At 39.1% G+C, this 14,794-nt stretch overlaps 2 protein-coding genes across 6 annotated transcripts in view; one reads left to right on the forward strand and one right to left on the reverse strand.

Annotated features, from left to right (window-relative positions):
• The window catches only part of dnai4 (dynein axonemal intermediate chain 4), a 116,453-nt gene extending 112,173 nt beyond the window's left edge, over nt 1-4,280 (reverse strand). Inside the window, exon 1 of the mRNA XM_060829574.1 lies at nt 4,249-4,280. Coding sequence (XP_060685557.1) covers nt 4,249-4,274 — 26 coding nt within the window. The 5' untranslated portion in view covers nt 4,275-4,280. The remainder of the gene's footprint in view (nt 1-4,248) is intronic.
• A 420-nt stretch (nt 4,281-4,700) lies between these two features.
• Nucleotides 4,701-14,794, forward strand: part of LOC132818728 (mesoderm induction early response protein 1-like) — a 65,527-nt gene continuing 55,433 nt past the window's right edge. For 3 of the 5 annotated variants that reach the window (XM_060829775.1, XM_060829771.1, XM_060829773.1), the window contains exons 1-3: nt 4,701-4,711; nt 5,461-5,485; nt 5,913-6,058. In XM_060829775.1, coding sequence (XP_060685758.1) covers nt 4,703-4,711; nt 5,461-5,485; nt 5,913-6,058 — 180 coding nt within the window. In that variant the 5' untranslated portion in view covers nt 4,701-4,702. Of the gene's footprint in view, nt 4,712-5,460; nt 5,513-5,912; nt 6,059-14,794 lie in introns of those variants that run through there. The other 2 variants (XM_060829774.1, XM_060829770.1) reach the window with 2 other exon arrangements.

The following is a 14,794-nucleotide window of genomic DNA, read 5'->3' on the forward strand; positions in this document are numbered from 1 at the left end:
TTTAACCATTCAGTACAGTGCAGCAACTAAAGGAACATGTTCAGAGACCTTATCAGGTCAAAGTTAAAAAGCACACAACACCAGGTTATAGACCAAAAGGTTTCATTGGAAGCACACTAGCTTTCGGAGAGCTGCTTCTTCATCAGGTGATAGTGGAGGACACAATTGTAAGGCACAGAATTTATAGCAAGAATTTACAGTGTGATATAACTGAAATTATACATTGAAAAATACCTTGATTGTCTGTTGAGCCTTTCATCTGTTTGAATACCATGATAGTTTCACTTCTTTCATGTGTAAATCACAAAACATTTTTTTAAAAAGTTGCATTCTTAGGTTAGCTGTAAGAATTGATGTTAGCTAAACAATATGTTGAAGGTGTTAGCCCCCTGTGTTCTCTGTCTACACTAAGATGTTTAGATTGATTCTAATCTAAAAAGTGAGATAACAGAGTTTTATATGAATTAATGCATTTTTGAGCAAAGTGCACAAATTCCTCCCACAAAATATTTGTGCATGTGGGTCTTTGCGTCTGTCTGTGTGCGTGTCTGTCTGGATTGGGGGTTGTGAGTGTGAAAGAGTGTGTATATGTGTGTGTAGTGAGTGTAGAGTGTCTTAAGTCTGTGGGAGTGTGTGCGCGTGTCTGGGGTGGGGGATTGTGAGTGTCTGTGAGAGAGAGTGTATATGTGTGTGCATGAGTGTAGAGTGGTCTAAGTCTCTGAGAGGATGCCTGTGGGAGTGTGAGTGTCTGTAAGGGTGTGTGTGTGTGTGAGTGTCTGTGTGTGTCTGTGTATATGTGTCCGTGTCAATGTGTCCGTGTCTGTGTGTGTCCGTGTGTGTGTGAGTGTGTGTCAGTGTGTGCCGATGAGTGTCTGTGTATATGTGTCCGTGTCAATGTGTGTGTGTGTATGTGTGTGTGTGTGTGTGTGTGTGTCTGTGTGTGTCCGTGTGTGTGTGAGTGTGTGTCCGTGTGTGCCGATGAGTGTCTGTGTATATGTGTCCGTGTCAATGTGTGTGTGTGTATGTGTGTGTGTGTCTGTGTGTGTCCGTGTCCGTGTGTGTGTGTGTGTCCGTGTGTGCCGATGAGTGTCTGTGTATATGTGTATATAATGTGTGTGTGTAATGTGACATGAACCCAAGGTTCTGGTTGAGGCCCTCCCTATGTGTACCGAACTTAGCTATCAGCCTCTGCTCGGCCACTTTTTGCTGCTGCCTGTAACCAAGTCTGCCTTGGAGGATGGTTACCCGAAGGTCTGAGGTCGAGTGTCCTGGACACCTCCCACTTTGTACATGGCAGGTAATCATATGACTCAGCCAACTTTGTCTATCTCATACGTTGCAGGCAAGGAAGCCCTGAGGCATGGTACATTGGGGAAACCGAGCAAAGGCTACGACAACGGATGAATGGGCACTGCACAACAATCAATAGGCAGGAGTGTTCCCTCCCAGTTGAGGAACACTTCAGTGGTCCAGGACATTCGACCTCAGACCTTCAGGTGACCATCCTCCAAGGCGGACTTCGTGACAGGCAGCAGCAAAAAGTGGCCGAGCAGAGGTTGATAGCTAAGTTTGGTACATGTAGGGAGGGCCTCAACTGGGACCTTGGGTTCATGTCACATTACAGGTGACCACCATTGCACTATATACACACACACACACACACACACTGGCACTCCTATACACACAGATACACAGACACTCACACGCACGCTTACAGGCACACACACTCCCACAGGTATCCTCTCAGAGACTTAGACCACTCTACACTCATGCACACACATATACACTCTCTCTCACAGACACTCACAATCCCTCAACCCAGACACGCGCACACACTCCCACAGACTTAAGACACTCTACACTCACTACACACACATATACACTCTCTCACACTCACAACCCCCAATCCAGACAGACACACACACAGACAGACACAAAGACCCACATGCACAAATATTTTGTTGGAGGAATTTGTGCTTGCAGAGTTACATTGTACTTTGCTCAAAAACTGCATGAATTCATGTAAAACTCTTATCTCACTTTTTAGATTAGAATCAATTGAAACATCCTGGCATAGACAGAGAACACAGGGAGCTAACACCTTCAACATATTGTCTAGCTAACATCATTCTTACAGCTAACCTGAGAATGCAACTTTTAAAAAAAGGTTTTGTGATTTACACATGAAAGAAGTGAAATTATCATGGTATTCGAACAGATGAAAGACTCAACAGACAATCAAGGTATTTTTCAATATAAAATTTCAGTTACACCACACTGCAAATTCTTGCTATAAATTCTGCGACTTACAATTGTGTCCTCCACTATCACCTGATGAAGGAGCGGTGCTCCGAAAGCTAGTGTGCTTCCAATTAAACCTGTTGGACTATAACCTGGTGTTGTGTGATTTTTAACTTTGTACACCCCAGTCCAACATTGGCATCTCCAAATCATGATTACCAGATCAAGTGAGATATAATTAGCCATCTTAAAATTATATGGAAAGTTGATTAAAAATCATGCTCTAAATAAAGTTTTGTCCACCTCACATTTTCTTATAGTCCATTGAATGCTTACAATATTTATCCAGATTATAGTAAGAAACATTTTGCAAGTAATTTATATCTGCAAAATTACCACACACATATTCTTAAGGGGCTACATCCTAAAAATTCTTCCACTTGAATCATCTTACAAAATCCATGTATATGTGATCATTCTGGGCTGTATGCTAGCCATCGAGCCCAATTATATGTGCTACTGACACTTATAACATCTCAACATTTCAGCCAAAACATTGCACAGCCTTTGAAAGCAAATTCAGATGAAAAGATGTCTGCAGTAATTGCAGCAAGATCAGCTAGGTGGCTCTCATAGAATATGAGTTTGTCTGGCAACAAATAGCTGGCCCGTGGAGTGATGACCAGGTTTTGAAAACAAAGGCCTTCTGTCTGCCAATGGCATTACATACATTGATACCATTGCTCAATCAAATTTCAATGACAGCACTACCTAAATTGAGTGTCTCTTTCTTCTCCATGTTTAAAGGTTGAAGGTGTCTAATTATGCGTCACTGCACTGGGTAGCCACTAGAGATGAAAAAAACTGCAGATGCTGGAATCCAGAGTAGACAAGCAGGAGGCTGGAAGAACACAACAAGCCAGGGAGCATCAGAATGTGCAGAAATCAATGTTTCAGGTATAACCCTTCTTTAGGATTAGGGGTGGGGTGATGGGAGATGTAGATTAAGGGGGGGGGAGGTAGCAGGGGAGTTTTTATGTGGGGAGAGGGGCAGAGTGATGAGATAGTAATAGGTGATCACAGGTAGAGGGGATACTCTGGTTGGATGATGGGAGGAATGAGTCTGGTTGGTGGTTGGAGTAAATGGAATGGAAGAGGGAAGGAGAGGCTGGAAAGGGAGCCGGGTTGGGGGGGCGCGGCGTGGTGGCGGCGCTGGAATGGGAGTAGGAGGATAGAAGGGGAAATTATTTGAAATTGGAGAACTCACTGTTGAGTCTTCTGAACTGTAGGTGGCCCAGGCGGCAGATGAGGTGTTGTTCCTCCAATTTGAGATCTGATTTACTGTGGCATTGCAGAAGGTTGAAGATGGTCATATCGGAGAGGGAATGGGAAAGGGAATCGAAATGGGCTGTCTCTGGGAGGTTGGGTCGGCCTTTGTGGGCCCCACTGAGATGCTTGGAGAGACGTGCCCTTAGTTTACCTTTGATCTTACTGATGTAGAGAAGACCACAGTGGGAGCAGTGGATAAAGTAAATTAGGTTGGAGAAGAGGCAGATAAACCTGGAAGGACTCTATGGGGCTCTGAATGGCAGTCAGAGAAGTGGTGTGCCACAAAGTTCTGCATCTTTTATGAGTTGCAGGAGAAGATACCAGGGGTTTCGGGGGGGGGGGGGCGTTGGTGCTGAGTGTGGCACGAACCAAGGAGTGACGAAGGGAGCAGTGCTGGTGGCAAGCAGAAAGGGGAAGATCTCTTCGGTGGGGGGTAGCTGGAGTTGACGGAAGTAAAACAATCTCCAAATAAAAGGTTCCTTAATTCATCAGCTCTGACGCTTCGGCATCAGTTGTGTCGCATCAGAGACATGTCCGCATTCCAGCATCTGGGTAGCGGTAGCTGCAGTAGCCATGAGCTGAGATGGTAAATCTGCTCATGAAAGACAACAAAGAGTGTCCGAGGAGGAAATTCTCCTTACGTTCCTGAAAGTGAGCCACTAAATTGGCAAAACTCACGTCAACGAAGGAGTTCGCTTCTTCATTGTGATTTTCCGGTGATTCCAATAGGTTTGCTGGGCTGGCGAGAGACAAGGAGGGTTGTCAAGTGCTTCCTGGAAGCCGCTTGGTCCGTTCCTAAGAGACGGTGCTGTTGTCAAGGGAGGGGCCGTCACCAGGAGATACCACCCAGCAGCCAAACTTGTAAGAAAACGTGATGTGATTGGTCACTGTTCAAAGGGCACACGCTTACGCCCTTTGGGGTAAAACAGGCATTTTAAAAAGACAGCTTTGTTCCCATACTGGAAAAGCTGTTTGCAAATATCAGTGGGGAAGAGTTTGGGGCTGGACAATATTACTTTACAGATGTGAGAGGCCGGTTATTGTCCAGTCCAATCAGCGAACTCGTTAGATGCAGGCTGCTGAGTGCATCCGGGTCAAGGCATGACCTCACTTACCGACCCGAAATTAGAAAATGGCGGAGGTAAGGCGGAACCGTCACTTGACTGATCTATTCACAAAACATCAAAAGTTAATTTTGGAATCTTATTTTTAATGTTTGCTCTCAAACTTTGTGTTCATTAATTAAAATTAAGCGTTTTATAAAATGAAATATGAAAATCTTAAGAGGAAACATTCAAGTGATAAACTTTTTTCTGCGTTTTTCCCCTTTGCCTTAAAATTATTAAGTTGTGGAAATATTGGGCGCTGTGCCGGAGCCTGTTTCGCGGCGCGCTTTTTCTTCCCCTGTTGAAGTTCCGTCCATATCCGCTAGGCCTTATTTGGCTATTTTTCCTCAGAATCTGTTTTATAAGACGGGCGAATTTTTTTCCCCTGAAACGAATTCCACTTTAGAAAATGTCTTACTTATCAAATTTTCTTTGAAGTTGCACTAGTTTTTCTGAGCTTTGTACCTCACGTCTGGTTATAATTTCCCCTAACTTTATCTTCACTAAAAAAAACTTTTCCATCACCACTGTCCTTACTTTGAACCCCGCAGTCAGGCGTCAAACTTTTTTCTTTATTATTGCTTTGAAACCATTTTGAGAGGGGAGCGATTTATAAATACAAATAAAGCTTATAAAACATGTTATTATTTTAGAGTTTTCGGTGTGTTTTTTTCTATAACAAAACGCATTGTCTTTTGCTATGGGCAAAATAGTCTGGTTTTCAAGATGTTTTCAGTAGTGAATCTATTTTGAATTTTTAAAAGTTTCTTTTTTTCAATTACAGCCTTCCCTTGGATGCTCGAGTCCAGGTACAGTAAATGCAAACTTTCTTTAAGGTCTGTATGCTTTATGAAGATTTTAGTCTTATTACAGTATGTTGTGGAAATAGTGCTCTAAATTACAATTATCTTAAAGCATATGACATTTAAAAAGTGTTAAAAATGTAATTCTGTTTTCATAATCCTAAAAATATGTTTCCACAAGCAGGTTTGTTTGTCTTTGCTTATGACATGTGGGATGATGTTAAATTCACTGCAGATTTAATCTATTACTTGAGCTGGCAAAATCATATTGTTGTGGTCAACTGAATCAATTCTAGGTAGGAAGGCAGAAATTAAAATTGTAAATCTTTTGAAAATATTTGGCAAGTCTGTTGTGGTGATGTGTAGTTCTGCTGAGTTATAAAGACGTTCCATGATCTGTTTCTTTCTCTCTCTTAAAATATACCTTGTCCAGGTGGTTCAGCAGGCTCAGAAGACCATGATTTTGATCCATCTGTTGATATGCTTGTGCATGATTTTGATGATGAACGAACACTTGAGGAAGAGGAAATGATGGAAGGTGACAACAGTTTCAGCTCCGAAATTGCAGATCTTGCAAGGGTAAGAGATAACTAATTGTTTCTTTATTTAAAATTATAAAATGTTTGATTTAATTCTATAATCATGCAAGAATGCAGATTTGTTGCATAGAATGAATGATCTTCTGCTTTCCTATTTTTCCTAATGTTACATATGGTGCAAAAATGTTCCCTTCTTCACAAAGGACAGGTACAGGTTACTAGCTTAGCAAAATGTTACCTCATGATGCTGAGCCAGGCCATTTTTCTCTCTTATAGCTTTCTGAAATCTTAGTTTTCCAAAAGAAAAATATGTAATTTACCTATTTATTCACTTTGTGTCATATTTGACACTTTGACCTTTGACTTTCCAGTCAAAACTAGTAAACATTTAAATTTATTTGGAAAGTGATGGTTATGTTTGATCAATTATTTTTATTTTAAACTTCCTGTTGCTTGTTTTCATGATCAAATTTGTCAATTATTCGTTTGCTCTTATTCTGTGCATATCAGCAGATTCATCTAACTAATTCCTTAATTTTTAAATCAGAAGAAAATTATATGAAAATAATTTTCCTAAATAACTTCATTTTAACTCGTGGCCCCTGTTATTACAGGAATCTACATCAAAATTTGAGATAAATATTAAACTATGCTAAAACCATAAGTTGACTAAACCTTATATAACCCAGTTTTGACAGTGAATTTGTGGGTTTAAAAAAAAACCAAGTGTAGCAGATAAGTTAACATTTTCTTTATTTTTCATTAGGTTCACACTTCTCACAGGTCTGATCTTGCCCAGTCAAAGACAATGAACATTATTGCAAGATAACTCTGTAAAAGCTCTTATTCTTATGCTTCCTGGCATGCTGTCTTTGAGCAAGTGTGATGCAGTCAAACATAACTGTAGCTTGGCCCATACTGTTAGGAAGAAAGAACTTTATTTTCCCTTCGCACTATAATTTCAACTTGCTATGTCAACGTCTCTTTCTCTCTAGTTGGCAACACCTTTGATTTTTCACATGTTTAGCCATTCTTGCAGGGTTTGATATCAATGTCAAATGATCGATTGCCCATGTTTTTGTGCTCCATGGCTTATTTCTGCACTGATTGATGGGACTATCATGTGACAAGTATGCATGAATTTGGATGATCTGGAGTTACCAGCCTGCAATTTTAGCTTATTGTGGGCATCCTTCTATTGGATTTCTTTATTCTCGCAGGGAGGATGGCTGTCGGTTTAGCCACAGCCAGAATCTGAACTTGACTCAATGTAATTTTACTCTAAATGAAGATTTATCTAGTAAAGTGCTTTGTTCATAATTCTTCCATGCGTAAAATAATTTTACAAGCTATGTCAATAATGTCATTTAACAGAGCTGCAAGATTACTTGATCATGTGGTTATGACATGGAGACAGGGAAGCCAAAACAACCCTTCTACATCTGTATTTACAAGGCAGTAAAGTTAAACTTTTGGAGACCCCCAAATAGTTCCTAACCAGACCTTTGAATAACCACTCCCAGACTTGGTGAATAACATTAGTATAGAGAAAGTTAAACAGTAGGGTAAAGTGATTTATGCCTGTGATTTAAACCTGAAATATTTCTTTTTAGCCTCATTCTTACGAAAGGCAGATGGGCAAGCATTGTTAAGGGATAAATAAACTGGCCAAAATACTTAAATACCCTTTACTACACATTGTGCACAGGTGTAAATATGGATTATTTGGCTGTTTTTACTGAAATATTAATCATCTTCTCAATTAACCCAAGCATAAGGTAGCAATATGTCTAACACAGCTTTCCTCTCTCGCCTTCTCAAAGTTGGTGTATCAGGTTAAGTAGAAAGCTTTCCAGTCTTCATACTGTCTCGGCAATAGTCCAGAAACGTTTAATCGAAAAGATGGTTTAAAAAAAAATGACTTGTGGCAATTTAACCTGAGAGTCACCATGCTTTTAAAGATTGACAAGGAGAGTTCTTCATGGTAACCTCTGCCAGTGCTTGGATTCAATCCACGCTGTGGTACTGTCAAGATTCTTGACAGTAATTACAAAAATTGTGAAATTAAGGTATTCAAGCTGTTAAACGTGGTGATCGATCCTATGACTGTGTTTAACATTGTGCTTTTAATGTGTGATAAGTAAAATTAATGGCTTGGGATATTTTAAACTTTATGAAGAAAGTTTCATTGGTTTATAAACAGGCCCCCATTTGAAAATCTATGGATTAGATTGCAAACATGTAAGAAATTAGTTATTAATAGACTTATTATGAAGGAAATGCTTCTATTATTTAGTGCATTTAAATGATAAACTTTAATGAAGAGTGGCCAGTTCAAATAAAAGTTTTTGTTGACATTTGTCCTAGACAGAAACAACTATCTTAATCCCATGTGCGCATTCTTTTCTGGTATCCATTTACTTGTATGTTTTCTGAATCTATCACTGTTTTAAAATGTTTTTGAGAACATTTGTAGCTCAGGTTGAGGGTCTGGATGTAGGTTTGCTCGCTGAGCTGGAAGGTTCGTTTTCAGATGGTTTGTCACCATACTAGGTAACATCTTCAGTGAGCCTCCAGATGAAGTATTGTGGTGTGGCCCGCTTTCTGTTTATATAAATAGAAAGCGGGCTACACTACCAGTGCTTCAACCAGAGGCTCATTGAAGGTGTTACCAAATATGGTGACGAACAGTCTGAAAAGGAGCCTTGCAGCTCAGCGAGCAAACCGACATCCAGAACTGTCCGAAAATATTGGAGGAGCAGCAGTTTAGACTAAAATATAGTTTTTTTTCACTACAGCACAAAAGTTAAAGAAAAATATTGTCTTGAAGTGTAGCCATTGTTTTAAATGTGAGGCAGACAGCAACCATATTGTGCAGAGCAAACTCTGAGAGCGACTAGAAAATCTGTTTTGATGATGTAGACTGAGGGACAAATGTTGGTCAGAGCAACTCTGCTGGGTTCTTGAGTGGAATCTCCAACCGAAGTAGGATTTAAATCCATATATCACTGAATTATGTAAGCATTGCTTACAACTGAGCTATAGCTATCATCAGTTTGAATTTGCTGTTGATTAGTACATATCCATAAAAGCCTTTGACTCAGGCTAACTATTTTCTTGAAGTCTTGGCTGAAAAAGCCAAGGTGTTCAACAGATATTTTCTATTTGGTTTCACTGTAGGTTGCATAAAAAAACACACCAAACATACAGTAATGAGGTAAATTTGAAATAGTCGCCATCTTTTGAGAAAGGATGTACTAGCACTGGAGGGGATGCAGAGGAGGTTCACTAGGTTAATTCCGGAGTTGAGGGGGTTGCCTAATGGGGAGAGACTGAGTCAACTGGGAGTATATTAATTGGAATTTAGAAGAATAAGGGGGGAGTTTTGTAGTAACAAACACAATTATGAAGGGAATAGATAAGATAGAAGTAGAGAGGATGTTTCCACTGGCAGGTGAAACTAGGACAAGAGGGCATAGCTTCAAGATTAGAGGGAGCAGATTTAGGACTGAATTGAGAAGGAACTTCTTCATCCAGAGGATTGTGAATCTATGGAATTCCTTGCCTAGTGATATAATTGATGCGACTTCAGTCATCATTTTAAAGCTAAGATTTTTTAAATAATAAAGGAATTAAGGGATACGGTGAAAACGCGGGTAAGTGGATCTGAGTCCACAAAAAGATCAGCCATGATCTTATTGAATTGCGAAGCAGGCTCAAAGGGCCAGATGGCCTAATCCTGCTCCTAGTTCTTATATTCTTATCTGCAGGGAAAAGGTGCTGAGGAAGATCTGAGAACTAAAGGAAGGAAATTTCACACAAGGCCTGCATGTAGGCTCTCAAAATAAATAACTCCAGAAATGGTATAGATGCATTAATTAGAATTTTCCAAAATTCCATGTCATTTCTTGGGTTGAACAGCTGCTGGTGGTACAGTGCATTAGAGATTAATGTTGCAGCCTTACCTATTTACTCTTGATACCAAAAGACGCAGATGAAGAAGCTGAAAATGTGGTTGCTAAATTTGCCGTTGACACCAAGGTAAATAAAAAATTGAACCATCAAGAGGTCATCTAGAACCTGTACAGATATCTAGGTAGGTTGAGTGAGGCAGATGAAATGTAGGAAGATGTAAACTTGCCCACTTTAGCAAGAAGAGCACAAAACTATTTAAAAGAAAAGAGATTGCAGAATTCTGACATAAAGAATCTATCGATCTGTGGATCTCCTGGTATATGAACCTTAAAAATGTTGATAAGCTGGTGCAGCAAATTATTAGAAAGGTAAATAGAATGCTGGAGTGTATTCAAAGAAAATTGGAATATAAAAGGAGTGACGTTTTACTGCAGTTGTGCTGGGCTTTGGTGAGAGTGCGTATGAAGTATATACTCATTTTGATTCCCTTATTTAAAAAATGACATGATTGCATTAGGAGCAATTCATTTTCATTCAGTTTTTAAACAATGTCTGGGTTGCGAGGGTTATTTTAAGAAAATAAGTTGGGCTTGTATCGAGGAGAGTTTTGAAGAATGAGATGCTATTTTATTGAAACAAAATGATCTTGATACTGGGTAGGATAGAAACCATGAGGATAGTTTTGCTCTTGTAAGGGAGCGTAGAACTAAGGATATAGTTGAAAATCTGATAGTTCTACCTGCTTAATACAGTAATAAGAAAAGGTATTTTCTCAGGTTATTAGGCTGTGGAATTCTTTTTGCCAGAAATTAGTGGAGATTGTGTCTATGAATATATTCAATATCTAGGTAGATATTTTTGATAACCGTAAAGTCCCTTGTCCAATCTTATTGAATGACAGAATGGGTTCAAAGGGCTGAATGGCCTAACTTGCTATCAACATTTTTGCTAATTGTCATGTATTCTGAAAAATGATGTTATAGAATTATAGCTTGCACGACTTTGATCAGCATTCAAATATAATTCCATAAATACAGCAATTTGTTCATTTCGCAGTTTACCAAAATACAGACTAGGTAGCGTTATGCAGGAATATACAAACGTATTCACACCCTACTGACTCCAAGGCCATTTTCAATGATGCTTATTGTTTTTGTACATTTGGAAGGAAAATGACCTATAGCATTAGTAATCAACATTTAGTCTAATAGATAATTGTTTATTATTGTCTGTCTGTTACTCTGCAGATGACCTTTCAAGGGTGACCAGTTTCTATCTCAAATCTTCATGTGACTGAGTAAGCAGTTCTTAGATTACATATCTTTGGGTACACATAGTTGGATTCAGAGTACAGGACTTTCTTCCTTCTCTGCTGCTCTGCCTCACCATTTAAAACTTTGATTTTGCAGTTTAATGGATAAACTGTTTCTGAATGATTAGGAGCATGTCCCTCTTTTCTCATTAGTGTTAATGCTGTTGTGCTTCAGAGAGTATTTGAAGTTGATCTAAACCTTCATTTGATCTTGACTTTTTGAGAGTTGAGGAAGGAGACCTGTTAAAGTGTTGCAAGGGTTTTGCGTGAATTGTGTGGAGTTAACTTCAAGAAGGATACAAGCATTTGTTCAACTGTACTTTCTTTGAATCTGGAAAGTGTGGAGAAGGTTTTGCTGATGGAATTTCTGTAGTGTTCTTGTGTTGCTGCTGTTAGGTTTAATTTCATACAGTATGCTCAAGTTTGTACCATACCTTTATTGTCATTTCTTTCAAGTGGGCATCATAATCATTATTATTATTAGTAGTAGATGGGCAAAGCTTAAAAATCTCACAACACCATGTTATAGTCCAGCAGGTTTATTTGGAAGCACTAGCTTTTGGAGTGCTGCTTTTTCATCAGGTAGCTGTGGAGCAGGACCATAAGTCACATAATTTATAGCAAAAGATCTTGCTTCGCAGCTACCTGATGAAGAAGCGGCGCTCTGAAAGCTAGCCCTTTGAAATAAACCTGTTGGACAAACAACCTGGCATTATGATTTTTAACTTTGTCCACCCCAGTCCATCACCAGCTCCTCCACATTATTAGTACGTGGGAAATTAGGATGTTTGAGGAGTAGGAGCAAAGAAATGAGAGTGGTGTTTGAACTAGTGTTTTACAATGTGCAGGATATGGATTTTTTTTTAGAGTCATGGAAATAATATATTGCTGCATTCATCAAATTTGGGTAAATTATCTCCAAGGCAAGAAAAGTAGAGAGATTAGGAAGACAGCTAACATGGTGAAATTATGATAAATGGCTATTCATTTTAAAGCAGAAATAAGGTGAGCAAGTGTACTTTGTTAGATGATTTTTAAATGGAGTTGAGAAGGTAAAAAAATTTCATGCAGATACACAAATCATCAAATTGGCAATACCACCAAAGGTTATGATAGAAACTTGGCTGAATGCTTGAATTTGAATCTAGACACATAGAATACAAATGGGATTGGGAGACCATGTTTATTTTGTCTGTTATTTACAATTTTGGACACTCCGTTGTTATTAGAGCACTGAATTAAAGTTTCCATGTTTGATTCATCAGATAATGCCAGATGAAAAATTACAGTTCTGAAGAGAGATTGAAAAATTGGGGCTTTTTCTACAGGCGCTGTGAAGGATGAGAGTGATCTGATAGAGATCTTCAGGGTTAATTTCAGATAATAGTTATAGATTGTTTCAGTTCATCAACTTAATACAAATCTAAGGTAAGAATCTAAGAATTAAAAGCAATGTTGAATATGGACTTTTTGTTACATTCCATGAATATTTTTGTAAGTGAATTCAATTAAAAAGAAATTAAATTTCAATGAGTTATGTAAAGGTTGGAAGCATATCACAATAGAATAAGATTTAATTATTTGACTCAAGGAAAAGAGGTCTTTGTGTTGTACAGTCTTTTTCTGTATTGTGACATGACAATTGTTTCTGTATTGAAACAAGAACTGGTCAAGATATTCGCACATACTAATGTTTAAAATCTAAACATACTATAAATGTACTTTGCTCTTTCAAAATATTACTTGAGGCTCTTGTCTCTTCAGCCATAGTTCTAATAAACGATCATTGACCTGAAACCTCAACTCTCTTTTTCAGTCCACAGATGCTGCCTGGCAGTATTTCCAGTAATTTTTTGATTTCATTTAAAATTTCCATTATCTGTAATAGTTTGTTTGTAGGACTGTCTTGTACTTGTTCCACAAAAGTCAAAATAACTTTGAGCATTCCCATACTGTTGTTCATGTTTTTGCGGCAGTAAAATGAGGCTCTGAAAAGTGGCTATGAACTACTTCTCATGTCATTATTCCTGATAAAATATTGGTGCCAAAGCTGCTACTTTGAATTCATCTGGGTCATAATGTGGCAAAGAACCTGAGTTGGAATGTTTTCAGTTTTCTGTTCTCTTGCTGAACAGATCAATGTGTTTGAAGCTCCGTCTCAGTTAGAATTCATTAATGGTGTATTTGTACAGAAAGGAAACTGATTCTTTGGTCCAATCGGTCCATGCCGAACATAAACTTAAACCAGTCCCACCTGCCTGCTCCTGTCCCATATCCCTCCAAATCTATCTTATTCATGTACTTATCGAAGAGTCTTTTAAACATTGCAATTGTGTCCACATCCACCATTTCCTGAGGAAGTCCATTCCACGTGAACCACCCTTTGTTTAAAATAAAAATTGCCTCTCTTGTCTGTATTAAATCTCTCTCTTCTCAACTTAAACATGTGCCCTCAGTCTTGTAATCCTCCATCCTAGGGAAAAGGCATAAGACATAGAACTTTGCAGGGCAGTACAAGCCCTTTGGCTGTCGATATTGCGCGGCCTATGAAATTAATCGGATGCCCATCTAATTTTATACCGTTCCATTATTATCCATACATATGTCCAATGCCAAATTAAATGCCCTTAATGTTGGTGAATCTACTACTGTTGCATGCAGGCTGTTTCACGCCCTCACTACTCTTGAGTAAAGAAAATATCCCTGATATCTGTCCTATATCTATCACCCCTCGACTTAAAGCCTTCACCATCCGAGGAAAAAGGGTCTCACTGTCTACCCAATCTAACCCTCTGATTATCTTTATATGTCTCAATTAAGTCATCTCTCAACTTTCTCTCCAATGAAAACAGCCTCAGGTCCCTCAGCCTTTCCTTGTAAGACCTTCCTTCTATACCAGGCAAAATCCTAGTAAATCTCCTCTGAACTCTTTCCAAAGCTTCCACATCCTCCCTATTACGCGGTGACCAGAATTGTACTCAAAACTCTAGGTGCGGCCTTACCTGTGCCTTGTACAAATGAAGCATGACCTTGTGACTCTGAAACTCAATCCCCCTACCAATAAATGCCAACTCACCACATGCCGCCTTAACAACCCTATCAACCTGGTTGGCAACTTTCAGGGATTTATGCATTTGCTCACTGACATCTCTCTGTTCATCCATACTGCCAAGAATTTTACAGTTAGCCCAGTACTCTGCATTTCTGGCACTTCTTCTGAAGTGAACTACCTCTCACTTTTCTGCAATAAACTCCATTTGCCACTTCTCCACCCAGCTCTGCAGCTTATCTATGTACCTCTGTAACTCATAGCATCCTTCAGCACTATCCACTGCCTTAGTGTATTCCACAAATTTCCTAACCCATCCTTCTACGCCTACATCCAGATCATCTGTAAAAATGACAAACAGCAGTGGCCCCAAAACAGAATCTTGTGGTACACCACTGGTAACTGTGCTCCAGGATGAACCTTTCCTATCAACCACCACCCTCTGTCTTTCAGCTAGCCAATTTCTGATCCAATTTGCTAAATCACCTTCAATCCTGAAA

The sequence above is a fragment of the Hemiscyllium ocellatum genome, chromosome 9, assembly GCF_020745735.1.
Source record: "Hemiscyllium ocellatum isolate sHemOce1 chromosome 9, sHemOce1.pat.X.cur, whole genome shotgun sequence".
NCBI classification, from domain to species: domain Eukaryota; kingdom Metazoa; phylum Chordata; class Chondrichthyes; order Orectolobiformes; family Hemiscylliidae; genus Hemiscyllium; species Hemiscyllium ocellatum.